The 24,201-nt window shown below is 40.9% G+C and overlaps 1 protein-coding gene across 1 annotated transcript; it reads right to left on the bottom strand.

The window, feature by feature from the left end:
* Positions 1-1,981: 1,981 nt before the first annotated feature.
* On the bottom strand, positions 1,982-23,032 carry PSMD5 (proteasome 26S subunit, non-ATPase 5). The gene is made up of 10 exons (XM_047829431.1): positions 22,860-23,032; positions 15,525-15,669; positions 14,462-14,575; positions 13,894-14,022; positions 11,766-11,875; positions 9,740-9,882; positions 7,838-8,029; positions 5,116-5,225; positions 4,342-4,482; positions 1,982-2,787 (listed from the first exon to the last, which is right to left on the bottom strand). The coding sequence occupies exons 1-10, from the start codon at positions 23,030-23,032 to the stop codon at positions 2,530-2,532; spliced, it is 1,515 nt and encodes a 504-aa protein (XP_047685387.1). The 3' UTR covers positions 1,982-2,529.
* Between the last annotated feature and the right edge of the window lie 1,169 nt (positions 23,033-24,201).

Here is a 24,201-nt window from a genome sequence, read left to right as displayed (position 1 = left end):
CTTGTAGGACCCGTGGACTAAATGAGACATGTCAAGCAGCTAGCATTGGATTTGGCCCATAGAAGATGACCGATAAGAAGAGGTAGCATTTAAAAACATACGTTCTGAGTGTAACAGCTTAGGTTCAAATCTTGGCTCCACTTATCTGCTGTGTGATCTTGTACAAGTTCCTTATCTCTGCTGTGCCTCAGCCTCATGTGTAAACAGGGTAATAATAGTATTTTATTCCTGGGAGAGGAAAAAGAGCAACATGAGTTCATAGATGAAAAGCTTTTAGAACAATGCTTGACAAACATTTGTCTGCTATTATCCTCAAAATATAACCAAGTAAAACATTCGACTAGCCACCAGGAAGCCAGGTTAACATTCTGGCTCTGGAATGTGCAATCTGTAAGAAATAGTAGCTACCATGAGTAGTAATGATTAAGAATTTTATTAATTTTCCCCTTTTAAGTTCCAGGCTTTGGCCGTATCGCCTTGTAGTTCCCCCAAATGTTTCCTGTTTTCATGTCTGTCCCCTGCTTGCCCTGCTACTCTCCTTTATTTCTCACTTGACTATCTCCTACCGGTTCTTCGAGTTTCAGGTGTTTCCTTCTCTGAGAAACCTTCCTTCAAGTCTAGGGTAGGTGTTTCCTGTTTTTCTCTATTCTTGTACTTACTATACACTAATGTTCTATTTCTATTTCTGATAGAAATTTGTTTCTGTTTTCCTCCACTATTAGTCACTTGCTACCTGTGTGATTTTGAGATAAGCTACTTAACTTCTCCGAGCTCGGGTTTCTTCATCTGTGAAATACAGATGTAAAAATATAAACGAGATTGGGACGTCTGGGTGGCTCAGTCAGTTAAGCATCCAACTTCGGCTCGGGTCATGATCTTGCATTTTGTGAGCTCGAGCCCCACATCGGGCTCTGTGCTGACAGCTCAGAACCTGGAGCCTGCTTAGGATTCTGTGTCTCCCTCTCTCTCTGCCCCTCCCTCACGCTCTAATAAAAACATAAATAAAACATTAAAATTTTTATATATATGAATGAGATGAACTTAGCATTTAGGACAGTGTCTAACACTTTTTCCCAATGCCATGCACATAATAAGCAGTCAATAGTGTTTATTTGTTAAATGTGAAATAAAGTATGAAATAAATAATAATTTTCAAATTTTATTTAATCGTAGAAAAAAGTCACAGGTGCAAAGTCAGAATGAGTGCGTAGGCCACACATAGGAGAGGGCCACTCTCTGAACTCTGATGTCAAATGAATAAGATCAACTTCATGAATGAGATTAAACAAAGTCACCTTAAAGAGACAGAATGTTTCTCAGGCCAGGAAAGACTTTGCTGTAGCCTAATTAGTGGTATTAGCTGTAGAGAAATGACTAGTATGGAAACACACGAAGAAATAGACCCACAGAGGGATATAGGAGATGGTGGAACCGAGAATCTCACACTGTTTGATCAATGTGAAATGATCAATCCAGGGACAAGAGAACTCCAGGAACTTGAGGACCATTTTGTTACAGAGCAGGGATGGTTTATCAACATCACCATGGCCTAAAAGAAACATATCTCTGGATTCTGAACGGTTACACTCAGATAACACACTCACCCAGAAACCTGTGACTGAGGATTGGTATGCAGAGTGCTCTTCTGGTTAGAAAGCAGGGCACTGGAAAGAGGTGGGAACATTTTGTCAATGAAAAGAAAGCACATCCTTTGTTAATCAATGAGATGGCATCCTGGTTTATATATACTAGCTGCCATCTGACTCTAGTTACTAGGAGTCAGTATCTCTCTCTGATCAATTCAATACTGACTTGATGGATCTGAGAAATTAAAAGCAAAACCCTCAACAATTGATGGCCCACCAATAAGACAAGAGTTTGGGGAGTCTTCCTGCTTTAGGAATGTTACCACTCCTCCTTAACATTTACTCCTCCAGCAAAATTCAATGATCAGCAACAAAAACGCGAAGAACACTAGAAATGTTTTTAAAAGATTTATTTATTGTCCATTTTCCATAATAGTAACAAAAAAATCCAAAGACACCTTATTAAAAGCATTTATTCTTAGTATGGAGAACATAATTTCAAAATTCCGTATTATTTTTCAAAGAATCTTTATATCCAAGACTTTGCAAGTGGAATCAGAAGGGGGAATAGAACAACAAAAAAGGTGCTGAAGAGAATTCAGAAACAAGTTGGTTCCATTATTCTATTTGAAGCACAATTTTAAATAAAATGGGCTAAGTCCATGAAAATTTTCTGAGAACAAAACTTCCATCTTCTTGGAAAGATTAAGGCAGTCAAAGAAATCTGAAAAACACCTGATGCAATTATGATCAAGTTTGCCTGCTTTCCTGGTTCCACACTGTATTTCAATGTAGAAACACCACAAATGCATGTGATAAAGTTACATTAGATACTCCATGATTAATTCTGGGAGAAGGGAAGTCTCTGTTTTGTAAAACAATGGTGAAGTCAAATGCCTTAGGAGAAGTTTTGGTCAAAAAATGGTCTACCTTCTTGAAGAAATCATTCAGCTCCTTCCACGGCTGTTGTGGAAATAGGTTTCACATAGTATGGACCTTCACTCAGGTAAGTTCTGAGCCTCAAATAATTTGGGTTCCCAAAGATTTCTGCAACTGTCTTGGAATTGGCAAGTGCTTTAACCAGTTCATATTTGGCATCCTTTGAAGCTTTGTCATGCTCCACAGACCGGTCCATCACATATTCCACAAACCCTGGACTATTAAACATAAGTTTCTGAGCCCAGGGTTGATTTGCGATGGCCTGAAATAGAAGGTAGAAAGAACACAACTCCTCTGAGCCTTAAGAAGTGAAATGTGTTACTTGGATAGCACAATCCTTACAAAAAATTTTGGCCACATGAACCTTAAAAATGTTACTTTTTGCCTAAGAAAATTCTCTCCTAGAAATCTTAAGAAAATCATCTAAATATTAAATATTAATCTAAATTTTAGTAAATATTTAATTAAATAAATAAATCTAAATATTAATTAAATCTAAATCTACATATTAAAAAGCTTTGTACATAAAAATGGTTATCATAGTGTGAAAATTATAAAATAAATGCTTAATAGTGGGGGATCGGTGAGTATATTTTAGTATATAGCAAGAGAAAATTAAATAAACATTAAGAATAATTTTTATAAAGAATAGGTAAATCTATGATATGAAAAAAGTAGATCCAAATTATACTCATGGCATAATCACAACAGTGGAAAAATAAAAACAAACACCAGAGAAGAAAAGACTATCCTGAAAAAACTCTCACGCTTGTGCACAGGATGACATTTTCAGAACGTTCTTTATAGGACCATTTGTTACAGAGAATCTCTGAAATCTTCATTGACAGGAGAATGATTAACTGTGGCTATACAATGAAATAATGACTTTCTAATTGCCACTTTTAACACAGACAACCCCTACAAACAGAAATGTTGAAGAAAACAGCAAAGTGCAGAATGATATAAACAGCATGATACTGTTTACAAAATTTAATATGCAAAATACTGTAATTTGTTTAAAGATACACACATATGTAGTAAAAGTATAAAATCATGTATAGGCTTGTGAACCCTGAATTCATGACAGTGATTACAGTCAGCGAGGAAGGAAGGGGGAATGACAGAGATAGGAAAGTATTACCGATGTCTGAAATATTTTACCAAAAAAAGGTAAATAAATAAAAACTGACACTAACACTAATATTAAAAGGAGATATACAAAATAGGTCTGATTTTAAGTGATTTTAAAAATTTCTACTTTGCAATCTTTTCCAAATTTTAAAATAATGAATAAGCAACTTTTATGAGAGCTGACACTACTTAACTCAACCTTGTGGGTTTGGGCAAAGCTTGCTGAAGAGATACCTGAGCTAGTCCTTCAAGAATGAGTAAGAGGTTAACAAGCAAAGTTGGGAAACAGCGCTGAATGTAGAGGGCACGTAAAGGTCCAGAGAGATAAAGTAAGCAGTTTGGTATCACTAGAGCATTGGGTGCCAGAGGGGGAATGGCGGGAAATAAGGCTCAGGAAGAAGACTAGGGCTGGGTCAACAGAAGGCTTGTTTGATGGCAGATAAGGAATCTGGAATTGATTCTATGATCCTGTGGAATCCTGTTCAAACCTTTGCCACAACACCTAAGACCTTGAGCTGAAACAATCTATTTACACGTCTCCCTCATTCGTCTACACTAATAGAGGGCAGAAACTACACATTTGTGTATCCCCAAGGTATGGCAGAGGCACTAGCTCATCATAAGTACTCATGTGTTGAACTAGCCTCTTCCCAGAAGGACTGGTGAAAAAGACAAGGATGCCTACCGTGAACACTTTTAAGGCAGCACAGTGCAGTTCAGGGAAGGGCTGATTACTGATGCCACGGAAGAGCTCCAGCGGGTCCCGAGATAAAGAAGAAAACCAGGATTCTGTCATCCTCAGGAGGTCATCAGTCTGCTGCTCAGGCTACATGACAGAAATGAAAACTCTCAAGCCTCTGGAAGTCAGGAAACCTGGATTCTGATGGCACTTTGTCATTAGTTTGCTATGTGATCTCTGCTAAGTCCGGAGCACTCTTTCCCAAATCCAGCTCCAGACTTCCTCAGTTTTGTTTTGTTTTGTTTTTCTGATAGGGTTGATTAGGCAATCTCTAGGGTCCTCTCTCCAGTTCTTTAAAAAAAAAAAATTTTTTTTTTTTAACGTTTATTTAGTTTTGAGAGAGAGAAAGAGAGACAGACCATGAGCAGGGGAGGGGCAGAGAGAGAGAGGGAGACACAGAATCCGAAGCAGGCTCCAGGCTCTGAGCTGTCAGCACAGGGCCCAATGAGGGGCTCAAACCCACCAACCGTGAATCATGACCTGAACCAAAGTTGGACACTTAACTGACTGAGCCACCCAGGCGCCCCCTCTCTCCAGTTCTAATACTGGATGATTCCACTTTAACTAAAAAAATGTCACTAGTAACATAGTGAGGATTGTCTTCTTTTACTAAAAGTTGAATACCATCTATATTAAGTTAACCAGGATTATGTTGACTTATATAGATTTATTGTCCCAAACATATCCCACTATCCTTCATTAATTTCCCAATGTACTTACTGGTATATAAAAAATAGACGAAATTGCATCCAAACACCTAATTTTGAGCTCTGTTGAGGCATTCTTTGCTTGATATCCTATTTTCATGAGCAAGCGTTCAAAGCGAGTTCCTTTGAAAGATAATAAAATATTTTTTATGGTGGTAAAATACACATAATATAAAATTTATCATTTTAACCATTTTTAAGTATATAGCTCTGTGACATTAAGTATATTCATATTGTTGTGCAACCATCATCACTATCTGTCTCCAGAACGTTTTCTTCATCTCAAACGGAAACTCTGTATTCATTAAGCAGTAACTCTCCATGTCGTCTACGTCCATCCCCTGATAACCAGTATTTTACTTTGTCTCTGTATATGTTACTGCAAGAACCTCATATAAATAGAGTCATGTAATATTTGTCTTTTTGAGTCTGGCTTATTGCACTTGCCATAATGTCTTCAAGGTCTCTGCATGTTACAACATGGATGAGAATTTCATTTCCTTTTTTTTATATAATTTTTTTCATGTTTATTTATTTGTGAGAGAGAGGGTGGGGGGAAGGGCAGAGAGGGCGAGGGAGACACAGACTCTGAAGGAGGCTCCAGGCTCTGAGCTGTCAGCACAGAGCCTGATGCCAGGCTCGAACTCATGAACTGCAAGATCATGACCTGAGCTGAAGTCAGACGCTTAACCAAATGAGCCACCCAGGCACCCCAAGAATTTAATTTCCCTTTTAAGGCTGGATATTTCATTGTATGTATATATCACATTTTGTCTATCTATTCATCCATCAATGAATATTTGAATTGTTTCTACTTTTTTTGGCTATTGTAAATAATGTTATGAATACAGGTGCACAAATATCTTTCGAGTCCCTCCTTTCAATCCTTTTGCATGTATATCTAGAAGCATGTTTGCTGGGTCATATGGTAATTCTATGTATAATTTTTTGAGGAAACACCATAATGTTTTCCACAGCAGCTGTACCATTTTACATAGCCACCAAATATGGGAATTTCTCTACATCCTTGTCAACACTTTTTATTTATTTTTGTCATTTTTCTGTCATTATAGCCACCCTAATGAGTGTGAAGTGAACAATGAGATTTTTTTAAAACTTTAAAAGAAATTTTTTTATTGTTTATCATTTTTGAGAGAGAGAGAGAGAAAGAGAAAGAGAGAGAGAGAGCAAGCAGGGAAGGGGCAGAGAGAGAGGGAGACACAGAATCTGAAGTAGGCTCCAGGCTCTGAGCACTCAGGACAAAGCCCGATGTGGGGCTCGAGCCCACAGACCATGAGATCATGACCTGAGCTGTAGCCGGCCGCCCAACCGACTGAGCCACCCAGGCACCCCAACAATGAGATTTTTTTAAAGTATGCTTTCATATACTATGACCTCTACCAACCTAAACCAACACAAAATTAAACATGTAGTCAGATGGGATGCCTGGGTGGCTCAGTCAGGCAAGCATCTGACTTTGGCTCAGGTCATGATCTCACGGTTTGTGAGCTCAAGAACTGCATCAGGCTCTGTGCTGACAGTGTGGAGCCTGCCTGGGATTCTCTCTCTCTGCCCCTCCCATGCTCTCTCTCAAAATAAATTAAAGAGAAAAAAAAACAAGCAATAAAAAAAACAACAACCAAAAAACCCCCACATAGTCAGAGACCAAGTAACAGGCCAAAAACATACATTCAGATGCTATGCAGTGTATACAAAAGACAAAGTGTAGAGAATTTGGAATTAAAGGACCTGGATTTGAGTAGCAAATCCACAGTCTATATCATCTAAAAAAATGTTAACTTCTCTGAGTTTCAGCTACCTTATCTGTAAAGTGAGAATGCATAAGATGTTCTTTGCAGGACTGTATAAGGATTACGTATCATACACAAAAGCACTTAGAAAAGTATATTAATAAGGATACCAATTGTGACAGACAGTAGCACATTAATTTTCAACATATACTCTGTAAGGGTTTTAACTGTGCCCATATTAGTTTTCATATAGAATTCACAGTCCTTTAAATTACTCACAGATGTTTGTAAGCGATGAATGATGGGAATCTACTCCCAAAGCCAAGAGCACACTGTATACGCTGTATGTTATCTAACTTGACAATAAATTATATGTAAAAAAATAAATAAATAAAAATAAAGATTCCATAAAGATTAAATAAATAATTACTCACAGATATGCCTTAAAAGTATCATTCTTAACATAAAATTGGTAACAAATTTTTGTTTCTTTTTCTTCCTGGACATTACAAATATAAAACAAATGTGTGTTTTCATTAAATATTCACAATCCCGAGACTGTTTATCCTTTTTATGAATGAGGAAAATAAGACCTGAAGTAATGAAGTGAGGGCATGAAGTTCAAGAAACCAATTTGTCAATAAATTATATTAAAAAAAAAAAGAGAGCTAAGTCAGTGTTGGAACTGGAACATGAATGCAGGTCTTTTGGAGTATAGCCCGTGGTCTCTGGACCTTGAACACTATCAAAGAAGGTGTAGAAGGGACACAGTACTTGGTCTAGCCTGGTAAAAAATAAACAAATAAAAATTCAGTAATGATTGTAAGACTTTCTAGGGATGCGTTCAAGGTCACAATAAAAAGACTGCCATCTGTAAGAATAGTTTCTACAATGTAGTTATTGCACCAGCAAGTGAGCTTATATATTGAATTGTTGCCAAAAACAAAGATATCCCTAAAGAAAACCCAAATAAGTCATACCAACCTGTTTTTTGTAAAACTTGTTTTCCTTCAACATTGGATCCCAGGATTCCGACTGTGTCCACTGCTACGCCAATCATGGTGGGGTCCTGACTTTCTGTCATTTCAAAGACTTTTTCCACAAAGACAGGATAGCGCTCACAGATCTGTTGAGGACTATCCATGATAGCCAGGTTTCCAAAAAACTTCACAAATCCTGAAGATATGTCCAAAAATATACGTTTTTTTAAAAAATGTTAATTATTTTTGAGAGAGTGCATGAGCACTGGAGTCGGGGAGGGAAGAGAGTGAGGAAAGAGAGAATCCCAAACAGGCTCTGTGTTGTCTGCTCAGAGCCCAACACAGGGCTCAGTCTCACTAACCATGAGATCATGACCTAAGCCAAGATCAAGAGTTAGGGTTAGGGACAAGAGTTAGGGACATTTAACCGACTGAGCCACCCATGTGTCCTACAAGAATATACATTAATAGAGAAGGAAGGCCACATAAATGTGGGCCCTATGTTTTCATACGGACAGGAATAAACTACAGGCCAGGAAGGGGAGAATGGTTATGCACTGTACTCTATTACCTAGAAATCAGACAGACCATTAGGAGATACCGAAGGACCTGTGATATGTGGTCCTGAGAACATTAACCCCAGGGCATCAATGGAGCTGGGTTCAAATACTGAAGCACTGCCATACACAAGAGGAAGAGCAAAGAACAAGGACCACTGGATATAAATTAGAGGAAGGCAAGTTTGGAGTATTAGGAACAAATTAAAAAAAAATTTTTTTTTTAATGTTAATTTTGGAGAGAGAGAGAGGCAGAGTGTGAGCACAGGAGGGGCAGAGAGAGGGAGACACAGAATCTGAAGCAGGCTCCAGGCTCCGTGCTGTCAGCACAGAGCCCGACACAGGGCTCGAACACATGAACCATGAGATCATGACCTGAGCCGGTCAGACACTCAAAACTACTGAGCCAACCATGTGTTCCACCCCAGGAAATTTTTAAACAGAGATGCTCATCAATGAAGTAAGCTAGGCTACTTAAGGAAGGAATAAATTTCCAATTTCTGCAAGTGCTCAAGAAAAACTAATTAACCATGTCCTACAATGGAATGGCTAGAGTATATCCTATATTAAAGATTCCGACAGAGATTTGATGAATTTGTGAAATATACTGTGTCATTAGTAGTATTAAAAAAAATTTTTTTTAAATGTCTATTTATTTTTGAGAGAGAAACAGAGTGCAAGCAGGGGAGGGGCAGAGAGAGAGAGGGAGACACAGAATCTGAAGCAGGCTCCAGGCTCTGAGCCATCAGCACAGAGCATGATGTGGGGCTTGAACCCATGGACTGTGAGATCATGACCTGAGCGAAGTCAGTCACTTAACCAACTGAGCCACCCAGTCGTCCCATTAATAGCATTTTAATATATGTTGCTTTTGACTGAGGTTCAAAGGAAACTATCCTAATACTCAAAACAGCAATGGTATTTCCAGAAAATCAGATTCAACAATACATGGCTCCCAGGGCAATATATCCCACCTCATCAAGGGGCTATGGGTATCATCTAAAGGGACCTGCTCTAGGGGTGCCTGGGTGGCTCAGTCAGTTAGGCATCCAACTTCAGTTCAGGTCATGATCTCACAGTTCGTGGGTTCAAGCCCCGCACTGGACTCTGTGCTGACAGCTCAGAGTCTGGAGCCTGCTTCGGATTCTGTGTCTCCTTCTCTCTCTGCCCCTCCCCCGCTCGTGTGCGTGCATGTGCTCTCTCTGTCAAAAATAAATAAACATTAAAAAGAATTAAAAAAAAATATACAGGGATCTGCTCTACAGAAAATAATCTCTGGCCTCTCTTGTCAGAGATAACTCAGATACAAAACATGCACCATTATTTTCACAGAAATCAGTATTTCTTACCTGGCAAATAGAAGCTAGAGAAAGGGTCTGAATCTGCCCCAACAATTATGTTAGAAATCTGATCAATTACTCCTTCTTGAGAAAGGTACTGTCGTCCATGTTGAGTATACGCCAGTGATGTCACCATTTCTACACAGGTGGCTCTAAAATGCCAAAATTTGCATACAATTAACATAGTTTATAAATTGCTTTCATAGGATGTATTACTTAATTCTTTTAATCTAAAAGTCAGCAATCCTGGCTACTTTTCAGATGGGGACACAAGAATGAGAAAGCTGCAGTGATTCGTCCAGAATCACATTGTCACTACAAGGCATAGTTTAAATTTTGACTTTTGACTTGAGGCCCATTATTGTTTCCACTAAAATAGAGCAACTTCTTAAAAGATTTTTTTTTTATTTTTATTTTGCTGAATTATTTTAAATCAAATTCTAGTCAACTTGCCATTTATCCCTGCATACTTCAGTATGCACCTTTAAAAAATATGAACAGTTCCTTACACAATTATAATGCCATGTCCTCATATTTTAAAAATTGATAAAAATTCTTGGTATCATGTAATAGGTACCTGTGATCAAATTTCCACAAATAATTTTTAAAAGTATTTTTATAGTTGACCTTAAGGTATTTTAACAGATGATTTGCAGGGTTTTTTTTCTACGTTACAAAATTTGATATAAGGCTAAAAAAATTCTTAAAAATTAATTTCCTTATTAGGAATGCTTTGAAACAATGTAACTCAAATGCTTTAAACAGTGTTTAAATCGTGACTGATTTATACATATGAGTTGAACAAATCCAGTCACATTTAAAAAACATAACAATCAGAAAATCACATAAGGAGGGGCGCCTGGGTGGCTCAGTCAGTTTAGTGTATGACTTTGACTCTGGTCATGATCTCATGGCTCATGGGTTTGAGTCCTGTGTCACACTCTGTGCTGACAGCTCGGAGCCTGGAGACTGCTTTGGATTCTCTGTCTCCCTCTCTCTCTGCCCCTTCCCTGCTTATGCTCTCTCTCAAAAATAAATAAACATTAAAAAAAATTTCAGAAAATCACCTAACGAAAACAAAAACCTGTGTGCACAAAAATAGCAAAATACTTGAAGCAAACCAAGTGTTCAACAGTGAGGATGTATTAGTAAACTGTGGAATATCAACAAGGTAACATTGGCAGATATTAAATGGGACTTAGGGAGTAGAGGGCTGGGAGTGAAGAGACTAGAATTAATATTTCTTTAAGGACCTATGTCATCCAATGTATTGTCTCTTTGGCCAATTCATTATAACCCATTATCTTCTTTCTTTTTTTTTAATGTTTTTATTTATTCTTGAGAGAGAGAGACACACACACAGAGTGTGAGTTGGGGAGGAGCAGAGAGAGAGGGAGACACAGAATCCAAAGCAGGCTCCAGACTCTGAGCTGTCAGCACAGAGCCCGATGTGGGTCTCAAACTTGTCAACCGCGAGATCATGACCTGAGCTGAAGTCAGACGCTTAGCTGACTGAGCCACCCAGGCTCTCCAATCTTCGTATCTTCTTTAGAGCTGTTACTGTTCCATTTGAGAGGAGAGGGAATGGAGGTGTAGAAAGGTTACAATAATCTGTTCAAGGTCAAAAGCTAGTAAGTAGCAGAAATGCATGCAAACCTAAGTCTTGCTCATTTTCAAAAGCCCATGTTTCTTCCATCATGCCATAGTGCTATTATTTAACAAAACCAAAAATGTGTAAGATAACATATTAAGTAATACAAAATGGCAGTTACCATGTGACTGCAAAAGTACACATGTCCAAGGACAGGCAACACAGTTAACCTAAAGTAGATTGTCATGGGCGGCTCTGCTAAGTTTTAGTATACTGTCACGAATAACCTGAGCTTTTTCTAAAGGCCCCTTCTTCAGGACAGTGGTCAAGAGATTGTAACCCAGGTCCAGGTTCTAATAGGGAAGACTGCCCTAAGTCCCAAAGCTGCTCCCTGGACCTCTCAAAGAAGACATTTTGCTTTAAGAACTCTCTCAGTCAACACACCTGACCAGCACATCCTCCCCAGTCAGCTCTCTGAGAAGCTGGGTTACCAATCCACTGGTGGTACAGTAGTTTAAAGATTCTGGTGACACAGAAGAAATCTCCACAATTAACTGGAAGAAAAAAACAGAAAAAGCTGAAAGGTCAAAACAGCCCAAACCTGTTAGATCTCATTTTAAATTAAACACAGGACTAGGTACTTTATATTTTGTCTCCACAACTGGAAAAATCTCATTGAACCTGTGAGAAATTGTTTTGGCACAGAAATACTCCATTATGTCTGGTTGTAGCTGTGCATTGTTTTTTTCTCTCCCTTAAATCATCAATCCATAAATCAGGGTACAAAAGCCTGAATGAACGATAAGACTGTTAAAAATCATTCCATTCATACATTCTGTCAGTCAGTCATTTACTTACTCATTCCACAAGTATGTCCTGAGGGCTTACTGAGAGATATAGGGCACTGAAGGGTTTTAAGCAGAGGAATGATAGAACCAGATTTGAATTTTTATTTATTATTTACTTACTTTTAAAATATTTTTTAAAATATTTATTTATTTTTGAGGGAGAGAGAGAGAGAGAGACAGAGTGTGAGTGGGGGATGGGCAGAGAGAGAGGGAGACACAGAATCCGAAGCAGGCTCCAGGCTCTGAGCTGTCAGCACAGAGCCCGACACAGGGCTTGAACTCACAAACTGTGAGATCATGACCTGAGCCGAAGTCAGTTGCTTAACGGACTGAGCCACCCAGGTGGCCCTAGATTTGAATTTTTAGAAGATCATCTTGACTGCGTCTGAAAATAGACCAGTGGTGTCAAAAATGGATGAGACCAGGTGAGATGCAAATACAACAGTAGTCCAGGTGTGAGATACTGGTAGCTTAGACTAGGGCGGTGGTGATTATACCAAGGAAGACAAGCACATGGATATAAGTAAAACCGGCACAATACGATGACCTAATGGATATGTGGCAGGGAAAATAGGGTCTCACAGAGAATAAGCTCAAGTTCTAATACCCAACCATGCTGACTGTGACACAGGGCTAATTTGTTGCTGTTGTTTTTTTTATTTGAGAATGGGCTGGGTTAAGAAGCTTAGGAGTTTGGTTGGAGCATGAGTGTGAGGGGCCTAGAATACCTAGGTCCAAAGGGGGAACACTGAGTAAGCAGCTGAACATGAGGGTCTGAGTTAAGAAGAGAGGTCTGGGGGTGGGCACCTGGGTGGCTTAGTCAGTTGAGCATCTGACTTTTGGTTTTGGCTCAAGTCATGATCTCGTGGTTCGTGGGTTCGAACCCTGTGTTGGGCTCTGTGCTGAATGGGGAACCTGCTTCGGATTCTCCCTCTCCCTCTCCCCAATTTTGCTCGCTCACTCACTCTTGCGCTCTCTCTCTCAAAATAAATAAATAAACTTAAAAAAAAAAAGGAAGAGAGGTCTGGGTTGGTTTATGGAGTCATCTCATTCAGATAGGAACTGAAATCATAAGATGAACAAAATCGCCTGGACATGAATATACAGTGAGAACAGGATTTGGGAATTTACTTTTATGAACTTCAACAATTAAAAGTTCAATTGAGGATAATGAGCCAGGAGACTAAGATGAAACAGCTAGAGAGGCAGAAGGGAAACCAGGTTAGGATGGCGTTAAGACACGCAAAGTAAGAAAGTGTTTTGAACAGGGAATTAGACAGTCAAGGGTTCATTTTGAATATGCAGCCTATTAACTGTGTGGTCTGGGTCAGCTATTCCATCAGCAGTGAGGTTAACAGTAATAACGTATATGGTTTACTGTAAAAGTCGAAGACAATATATGTGGAGATTTAGCACCATACTAAGCACAAAGTGGGTGCAAATAAGAGCCATTTCTTCATCTACCTACTGTAACGATTTCAAAGTCTAGTTTTAATGTTATCTACTCTGTTCTAGTAGTTAATATAGTGTACTGTAAATATTTTTCACATGACTGTTTCACACACTAGGCTGGGAGCTCACCCCCACATCTCCAGCGTCAAATACAGAGCCTAACACAGACTACATACTCAGTAAATGCATGGTAAACAAGCCATCTTGCCTTCCAGTGGAAGCTCTACTGCATTCTGAATTGTAGGCATCAGGAAGTATGCTTTTAGTCTTACCTCATACACTCTGTACCGAACAACGTCATTTGTTTTCATTACACTTTTCAAATCATCCAGCAGATTGCTTTCAAACAAAGCCTCCAGTCCAGCCTGGGTTAATGATATTCTTGACAGGGATTTAATGGCCTTATAAGGAAAGAAAACATCTCTTAAGTCATAAACATGCAGAATATTAGTATCTACTTCATGATATCGATATGAAATTGGTGTATGGAATGCATCTTCCCCAATGACCATTCGCTATGTTTTAGCTATCGTTATTTAAAACTGAAAAAGACACATAGTATTGCCTATAGAAAACAGATTATGTACATTTTTTTTTCCTTATCAAGCAACCTAATACAAGCTCTATGACGGATAATTTAGATATGCTTTGTCTAGAAAAAAGGGAAGGGTTTACTGGTATTTGTTCAACATTTTTTATGTATCTGATACCATCTACATGAGGCTGTGAAAACAACTATACAAATCATCCGTACTCAACTTTCACCTCTCAGTCCAGAAGGTCTTTCTTTGTTTTTCAGGATACTGTGCATGTTTAAGCTGATGGTTCTAGGTGACTCACCGCTTTAGCCACAGACAGATTGTCTCCACCAATACAATAAACAATTTGTTTTAGTAATTCAGCATTATTTAGAATCTCAGTAACAGCCTCAGAATTTTCAACAATTCTTCCGACCTGAAATAAAAAAGTAATCAGAAATTCCCTTAGTGTGCTGTTATTTTAGGGGTTACAGATTACAGCTATAAGACAAGCCATTAAAAATTCGAAATGACCCAAATTCATTAAAGCTGAACACACTTATGGGTATAGTCACATTATTGAAAAGAAAGAAAAAAAATAAGTGGTAGATAAGGAGTTGAGACATTTCAGTGAAAGAAAACAATACAAATGCTAGTTCCATCAACTAGCAAATTATCTTCTTTGAACCTAATTTCTTATCTATAAAATGAGAATACTTCATTGTAGGATTGTTATGAAGATTAAATGAGACTAAACAGGAAAAGCATGTACTACAGTGTCTGGCACATAAATGGTCAAAGAAAAATCAATTACTTTCTGCCTTTTTGTTGAATTAACACTTCTAGAGGAGAAAAAAAACAGTACTTGAAAACCTACTGGGTAAGTAACTGCTCGGGTCCTAACATCTCAACAAGATAATCCTCAGCAGCAGCTCTTTTCCCAAATAGTAGGGTATTTTGGTTATCTGGGTGACAGGAGTTACTGTCTCAATTTCTTGGCTTAGTGACCTTCACAACAGTACTTTTTCATGCCACTATAGTAAGACCTAACATGGCAATACCTTCTCTAGACTAGGAGCTCTTTGAAGGAAAGAAATAGGCTTTATTTATCTTGGTAGCTTTAAGAGTATACGGTATAATGCCTGGCATTAAAAGGATCAGTCAGGATTTGATGAATGACTATTTCAGATAATACTTGGTAGAACTTCTTTAGCTTATTCCCCCTGGTTAGTTAGCCATGCACACTAGAATAGACGCTTCTTAGGGACAGAGAGAGATCATATTTTCTTCATCCTTCTGTCTTTGGCACCCAGCGTAGAGCCTGGTCCAGAGCAGGTGGTCAGTAAATGTCAGCTCCTTTATTATGTGCTAGTAAAATTTCATACCTGGGACAGAGTGAGAATTTTTACGGAATCACTGGAGTGAGTCAGTCCCCTCTGAAGGTCAACCCTGAGGTTCCGGGCCACGTGAACTGGCTCCACAGCTTGGAGCAATCTCTCCAGAATGGATACACACAAAGTGGTCTGTTCCCTAAAGGAGACATCACAGATCTCATTAGTTTGTGTCCTGCAAGGTAGGAAGTAACAACCTATTAATATCTGAAGACTGGCTCAATGAGGATCGCTTACACACAGACTTCCCTTTAAAACACTAGCTTCTACTAATTTATTAAAGATTTACTAAGTATCTATTATGTGCCATGCTTGCGCTGGGGCTACAAAGAAGGAAAATATATATACTCTAGACTCAATGAGCATAGTCTAACGGAAAATACAGAAAAACAGAAAAGCAACTATAATCCAGGTGGACAAATGCTATAGGTTAGGGTAGGAAGCCGTGGGAGCTCAAAAAAGAACACAGGGTTCAGGGAGGCCTCCCCAAGGGGTAATACCTGAGCTTAATTAAAAAAAAAAAGTGGGAATTATCTAGGAGGACAAAGGTGTTCTAGGTAGAGGGACAACATAAAAGGCAGAGGACAGATAGGGTTATACATTCAAGGAAGTATAAGAAGCTCCATATGACTGGGATAAGAATGGGAGAGGAGTGGGAAGAAGGTAAAAGGGGAAGGATGAATGGCAAGAAATGAAATAAGAAAGATGCACAGAAGCCAGATTCTGATAGGCCATTTTTTGTCATGCTACAGAATTCAGACTTTTTGCACAAGGCAATGGCAAGCCATCAAGTGGTTTTAAGCCAAGAAGTAACATGATGAGATCTGACTTGAGGAAATCACTCTGTATAAGTTAGAGAAAGAATTTTTCAGTCAGAAGGCAGGTGATGAAGAAGTGAAACGGGAGTAGCAGGGGGGATGGAGAAGAGGGAAGAGATTCAGGAGCAATGAAAGAGGTAAATTAATCACAACTTGATGACTACTAGTTGTAGATATAAAAGGTGTTTTAAGAATAACTTCCTTTTCTTTTAATGGGCAGTACCATAGGCATTCATATACTGCTAACAGGAGTATACTATTAAACCAATACAACCTTTCTAGAAGTCGATTAAGCAATACATAACAAAAGCCTTAAAAATGAACAAATTTCTTATAACCTAGGGGTTGCATTTTGTATAACTGCACCTAAGGAAATAATTAAGAATGTTTATACCCAAGATAATTGAGACCATATGTCCATACAAAAATTTGTACGTGAATGTTCACAGCAATAGAAACACCCCAAATGTCCATAAATTAATAAGTGGATAAATAGTTTTATCCGTACAGTGGAATATTATACAACATGGATAAAGTTTGAAAATACTATGCTAAGTGAAAGAAGCCAGAACAGAAAAGGCTTCCTTTTGATGATGATTCCATTTATATCATTGTCCAGAACAGACAAATCCATAAAGACAGAAAGCAGATTCCCGGTGGCCAGGGGCTGGGGCAGGGGCAGAGAAGAGGAATGGGGAGTGACTGTTAATGGTTATGGGTTTCTTTTCCTTACTTTTTTTAATGTTTTTTTTCTTTTAATTTATTTTTGAGAGAGACAGAGTATGAGAGGGGGAGGGGCATAGGGAGAGGGAGACAGAATCCATGAAGCAGGCTTCAGGCTCTGAGCTGTCAGCACAGAGCCCGACGCAGCACTGGAACCGTGAACCATGAGATCATGACCTGAGCTGAAGTCTGACGCTTAACTGACTGAGCCACTCAGGCACCCCACTTTTCCTTTTTTAAAAATCGTGACTATATATACCATGAAATTTACCATTTTAACCATTTAAAAAAATGTTTATGTATTAATTTTGGGGGGAGAGAGAGAGAGAGAGAGAGAGAGAGAGAGAGAGAGCGCGCACAAGGGGGAAGGGGCAGAGAGAGAGGGAGATGCAGAATCCAAAGCAGGCTCTGAGCTGCCAGTGCAGAGCCTTACACGGGGCTCAAACCCACGAGCCGTGAGATCATGACCTGAGCCAAAGTTGGACGCTGAACTGACTGAGCCACCCAGGCACTCCTATCCATTTCTTAATGTATAGTTCTGTGCACTAAGGTTCATTCACGTTGTGCAACCATCACTATTATCTATCTCCACAACTTTTTCATCTTCCCAATGGGAACTCTGTATCTATTAAACACAAACTTCCCGGGGCGCCAGGGTGGCTCAGTCGGTTGAGCGTCCGACTTCGGCTCAGGTCATGATCTCAGAGTTTGTGGGTTCGAGGCCCGCATTGGCTCTGTGCTGACCGCTTGCTCAGAGCCTGGAGCCTGCTTCAGATTCTGTGTCTCCTTCTCTCTCTGCCCCTCCCCTGCTCACGCTTTGTCTCACTCTGTTTCTCAAAAATAAATAAATGAAAAAAAAAATAAAAAAAAAAAACAAAAAAACCCACAAACTTCCCTTTCTCCCCTTCCCTGAGCCCCTAGCAACCACCATTCTACTCTCCATCTCAGTGAGTGTGACTACCCTAGGTGCCTCATCTAAGTGGAATCCTACCTAGCATTTGTCCTTTTGTGACTGGCTTATTTCACCTAGCGTGATGCCTTCAAGTTTCCTCCATGTGGTAGTCTGTCAGAAGTTCCTTCCTTTTTAAGGCCGAATAATACTCCATTGTATGTATATACCACACTTTATCTATTTATCTGCTGATAGATACTTGAATTGCCTCTGTTATTGTAATTTTATTTTATGTATTATTTTTTTAAATGTTTATTTATTTTTGAGAGAGACAGAGACAGAATGAGAGTGGGTTAGGGGCAGAGAGAGACGGAGACACAGAATCCGAAGCAGGCTCTAGGCTCCGAGCCGTCAGCACAGAGCCGGACACGGGGCTCGAACTCACGAGCTGTGAGATCATGACCTGAGCCGAAGTCAGATGCTCAACCGACTGAGCCACCCAGGTGCCCCTGTTATTGTAATTTTAATTTGCATTTCCCTAGTGACTAATGACGTTGGGTATCTTTTCATGTGCTTATTTGCCATCCATATATCTTCTTGTTCAAATACTTTGCCCATTTTTTAAGATGGATTCTTTCCTTGTTATATATTCTTCACTAAGATTCTTCTCCATTTGTAATTTGCCTTTTCACTCTTAACTGTGACCTTTGAAGAGCAGAGTATTTAATTTTGATTCAGTCCAATTTATCAATTTTTCCTTCTATGGATCATGCTTTTGGTGTCACATCAAAGAAATCTTTCATCAACCCAAGGTCACGGAAATTCTTTCCTAGGTTTTCTTCTAGAAGTTTTATAGTTTTATTAGGTTTTATATTTAGGCCTATAATCCACTCTCATGCGGTGCTAATGGGAATGTAAAATGGTACAATCATTTGGGAAAACAGGCAGCTTCTTAAAAAGTTAAACATACACCTATCATATGAGCCACCCATTTCACTCCTAGGTATTAACTCAAAGAGAAAAGAAAGAATTTGTCTACGTAAAGACTTGTCACAAATGTTCACAGTAGTGTAATTTGTAATATAATCAAACTGAGGACAACTCAAATGTTCACCAGCAGGTAAGCTGATAAACAAATTGTGGTACGTTCATACAAGGGACTACTACTCAGCAATAAAAAGGAATGAAGTATTCACCCACACCACATAAAGTTTAAAACGATGAGTGAACTTTTTTCATGTGGTTTTTTTTTAACTTTTTTTTTTTAACGTTTATTTATTTTTGAGACAGAGAGAGACAGAGCATGAACGGGGGAGGGTCAGAGAGAGGGAGACACAGAATCCGAAACAGGTTCCAGGCTCTGAGCTGTCAGCACAGAGCCTGATGCAGGGCTTGAACTCACGGACCACGAGATCATGACCTGAGCCGAAGTCGGCCGCTTAACTGACTGAGCCACCCAGGCGCCCCTTTCATGTGTGTTTTTGAGAGAGAGAGTGTGCACATGAGCGGGGGAGGGACACAGAGAGAAGGAGACAGAGGATCCGAAGCGGGCTCCGCAATGACAGCAGAGACCCCGACGCAGGGCTTGAACTCACGAACCATGAGATCATGACCTGAGCCAAAGCTGAACGCTTAACTGACTAAGCCACCCAGGCTCCCCACAAAGATAATTTTCTCAGAAGAAATAACAAATCAAATAATTCTGTTTATGAAATAATTCTAAATACTTTTTATTTTACATTTTATTTTGTATTCTTTTCAGACAGTATGCTTTCCTCATATGGGTCTGTTAAGACCATGGTTTTAAACAATCACAATTACTTTGTTTAAGAAATATTAGTAAACTCAAAAAACAGGACACTAATTTAGAAGCTTCTGCTGTCACTAACAGCATCCGTCACCAGATGCTTATAATTGTAAAATATCCCCTTTATGTTAAAACATAGTACACGAGAAACTGCACAGAAGCAATTTTCTGTTACTGAATAAATTTTGTTTATATTGAAAAAAATAAAATAAAATGATGAGTGAAAGAAGCCCGAGTACATACTGTAGGATTCCATTTGTATAGAACTCTTAAAAAAAAAGGCAAACTCATCTATAGAGATCGGTGGTTGCCTGGCTGAGGTGAAAAGGGATTCAACAAAGAGGCACAAGGAAACTTCTGGGGCTCAGAGACAGCTTTGCTATCTTGATTGTGGTGATGGTTTCATGGGTATAGACATATGTTGATACCTGTCAAATTGTATATTTCATTATGTGCAGTTTATTTTATGTAAATTATATCTCAATAAAGCTTAAAATTTTTTTTTTAATATTTGAGAGAGAGAGAGACAGAGAGAGAGCAGGGGCAGAGAGATGGAGACAGAATCTGAAGCAGGCTGCAGGCTCCGAGCTGTCAGCACAGAGCCCAATGCGGGGCTAGAACTCACGGACCGTGAGATGGTGACCAGAGCTGAAGTCAGACGCTTAACCAACTGAGCCACCCAGGCGCCCCCCACCCCTGCTTTTTAAAGCAGCCATAGGTTAAACTGTATAGTGCACAAATTTCAGGCCACATGTGGTCCTTTATACCAAATAGCCAAAGAGTTAATAATTTACAGTCTCCACGTTGTAAAAGCAGTAGTCTTAGAACTTACTTTCTCTCATAAAAACTCTCGTCAAGATTCTAGATTTATATCTATTAGATCAGATTCTAAACCAATATACAGGAACCTGGTAGTTTAGGCAGGATAATAGAAATAGATCTCAAGACTGCCCATCTACTATCTGCAGAAGAATTATTCCCACAAATTGCAATTGGTATCTACTATGTACCCCATTCTGAATTACCCTGTCAATTTCCATTCAAATTGTCTCCTAAGGCTCGGCTCCTTCATTTGGTAAAATACGTCCTCCATGGACCTCATTCTACAACCTCCCATTCATTTCAGCTCCTACTGTATCTCTGGCGTTAACTTATGGTAGGACTTTTGAAATTTTCCTGATCCATGATATAAAGTGGCCTCTTGAAAATTTATGAATCCTGGGGCGCCTGGGTGGCTCAGTCGGTTGGGCGTCCGACTTCGGCTCGGGTCACGATCTCGCGGTCCGTGGGTTCGAGCCCCGCGTCAGGCTCTGGGCTGATGGCTCGGAGCCTGGAGCCTGCTTCCGATTCTGTGTCTTCCTCTCTCTCTGCCCCTCCCCCGTTCATGCTCTGTCTCTGTCTGTCTCAAAAATAAATAAACGTTAAAAAAAAAAAAGAAAAAAAAAAGAAAAAAAAAAGAAAATTTATGAATCTAATCTTTTATGTAGCCTATATTACACTATGTGCTGCATCCTAAGAGGGATGTAGAGATGAACAAAGTAGAAATAACCACATAAAGAACTATAATATAACGCAACAGTGGCAAGTATCATTAACAGAAATAATGATAACATCTCTCAGGAGATCTGAGGACCAGTCACTTGAAACTGGAGTGGCCGAGTAAAACATTTTGGAGGAGATGGCACTTGACCTGGGCTTTAAAGAATGGACAGAATTTGGACGGAGGGAGGGCATTTCATTAGAAGGACTGGCATCTACACAGGAAAGTGCCAAGTCATGCTCAAGGGAAAGTAAATGGTGCCACACGGTAGCTGAAGCAGATGAAGTACCTGTAGAGGAACAGAGGGAAAAGATGAGGCTGGAAAAAGGAGGATGGAAATACAAGGTAAGGGCCCAAATGCCAGAAAAAGAAGCCATGATTCTATACTGTAGACGATGGGAGACCATGGAAAAAATATGAGTCAAATGATCCAAGAAGTTCACTGGGGTTGCTGTATGGGAAGGGCACGCTGGCAAAGGAAGCTTAAACGTAGTGAGAAGTCAGACTAATGCAACAGACCTAGCAAGAGGGAGAAAACGAGGGCCTAAATTAAACAGGACAGAAAAGAAGAGATTTCCTAGGCAGAACTGAACAATGTTAACTAATGGACTGCAGGAAGGGGAACATGTATTAAAAAAAGGGAGGCATCTCAGAAAGTTACAGCCAAGAAAGCCCCCTGGAATCATCCAGTGTTGACCCAGCGACTTTATTACCTTGTCACTTTTGCATTTCTGGATCACAAACATTGTTCAACTGTTTTTAAATTATCAAACGATCAACTGCAAAGTGCTTTTTAATCAAACACTACAGATGGGCCTAAAATGAAAAAAGTTGCCATCCGAAATCCCACTTTTATATTAATAGTTTCTGCTGTACCTTTCAGATATTCTCAATGCCATACTAGCCTGGGGCGGGGGGGGGGCGGGGGGGACTTAAAAACATTACATATAATGGGATCATAAACTCTTACAATTTTCTTTTTCCGTTCAATAACATATATTAGAGATTTTCCCACGTCCCCATATATAGATCTACCTTAGTTTTTCTAATAGCGGCACAGGGTGATATAGCAATGTAGCACAATTTATTTACGATTCCCTTTTAATGGGCATTCAGGTTGTTTCTAGTTTTTTGCTGTCACTTTTGTTACGGCTATCCTTATACATACAGTACATTTTGAGTGCGAGCATACCTGCGTGTTCACTGCCTATGGATCAAAAGATAACGCAATTTAAAATGTTGATGGATCTTGCCAAAGTGCCAGGACAGGCCCTCTTAAGACGACAAACGTCGCCAACCTGTACGCGAATATTGCGGCGCCTCTTTCTCGGTGAGCAACCGCGCTTTCCCTCTCCAATTCCTATTTCAAGGATGAGGCAGTGAAGCGGGCACACCTCACAGGCTGGACTTGAGCCCTGTGTCTGGCCTCCCGGCCCAGGGTCCTTTCCGCTAAAGTGTCAGCGAGTTTTAAGCCTCACCGCGAACGGGGAAAGCCGTCCCCTCCTCCCAGCCACCCTCGTCTCCTCGACCTCCATTGGGGTCGTCTCACCGATGGTTCTCGTTGAGCAGGGAGAAAAGCGGGCCGAGGTGCAGTTCCGCCGCTTGCTCGCGGAGCTCGCTGAGCGGCACGGTTTGCAGCACCGACTGAAGCGCGCGCAGCTCCTCCAGGGGCGCTTCCAGCCGCGACACCTCCCTCAGCAGCGCCAGCGCCTGGGCCGCCATCGTGCACTTCCAGCGGGGGCTCCCGCGGCCGCACACTCCAGGCTCGCGGCGCGCCTCTCCGAGCCTCGCGAGATCTGCGGGGCGCAGCCTCCCTTCCCGGGCTTTCGGCCGCCGCCGCCGCAGGCTGCCCCGGCCGCGCCAATAGCGATGTGGGGCCGGCGGGCAGCGCGAGCGCCTGGGGGGCCGCCAAGCCTCGCGAGACAGGGGCCGTCAAGGGCCGAGCCAACAGTTGCCTGTGGTTGCGGGGTCGCGGCGGGGCGTCATCGTGGGCGCCGCTCGGTGGGTCCCGCAGGCTGACTTTCCGGTCGCCTTGCGTATTTCCCTTCCAGAGCGAAGGCGCGTCAAATGCCCGGCAAGCGGAGTGGTGACGATGAGGACCCACAGAAGCTTAAATGGCCTCGCGGGCGGCCTCTGGGCCCCAGAGCCACAGGCTGTCGGCTGCGGTGGGGGCGGCGGCCGAGGCCACCCCAGGCGGAGCCGAGGCGATTGGGCATATTGCTCCCTGGCCAGACACGAATCCAGAGGAGGTGGAGGGTCATACCTCTGGAAGACAAGATGAAAATTCGCGAGAAGCTGGAAGAAGGCGTGAGTAAAACCGACGTGGGGCGCCTGTTGGGCGTCAACGAATAGACCCTGCGCACCATTAGGAGAAACGCGAAGGCCATCAGGGCCAGCATGGAGACTGTGTCGCCTCTCCGCTCCAAGGTGCGGTGCATTCCCCGGCACGTAAACATCGAGAAGATGGAGATGGAGTTAACCTTTTTGGGTGGAGGCCCAGACCATAGGGGGGCGGCCTCGGACGCTGAAGGCCGTCTGCAGCCAGGCCAAACGCATTTACAAGCAGCGGGTGGAAACGACTGGGAAGGGCAGCCCGGATAAGTTTCATGGGAGCAAGGGATGGTTTGAGAAGTTTAGAAATCGCCACAGTCTGCGAAATTCGAGGTCGATGGGAGGGGAAGAAGCGCTGACTGCCCAGTCGGCATCCAAGTATGTCCAAACAACTCCAGAGGCTGATCAGAGCTGTGTGCCTCAACGGGTTTTCGATGCCGAGGAGATGAGCCAGTTTTGGCAGTGCATGCCTCCACGTACTTTTAGGGAAAGAGACAAAAATCCGGAAAGCTTAGAGGAAGCTAAGGACAGGATTTCCCTCATTTTTTGGTGCCAGTGCT

Source organism: Prionailurus viverrinus, chromosome D4 (genome assembly GCF_022837055.1).
Source record: "Prionailurus viverrinus isolate Anna chromosome D4, UM_Priviv_1.0, whole genome shotgun sequence".
NCBI classification, from domain to species: domain Eukaryota; kingdom Metazoa; phylum Chordata; class Mammalia; order Carnivora; family Felidae; genus Prionailurus; species Prionailurus viverrinus.
This window is presented reverse-complemented; position numbering and strand designations above follow the sequence as displayed.

Coding starts and splice junctions, on each gene's coding strand:
- PSMD5 (XM_047829431.1), bottom strand. CDS start 23,032: ATGGCGGCCCAGGCGCTGGCGCTGCTGAGGGAGGTGTCGCGGCTGGAA. Junction 11,876..13,893: donor TTCGGTACAGAGTGTATGAG/GTAAGACTAAAA, acceptor TTTTTCTTCCAG/TTAATTGTGGAGATTTCTTC. Junction 9,883..11,765: donor GGGGAGGATGTGCTGGTCAG/GTGTGTTGACTG, acceptor TTGGCATTTTAG/AGCCACCTGTGTAGAAATGG.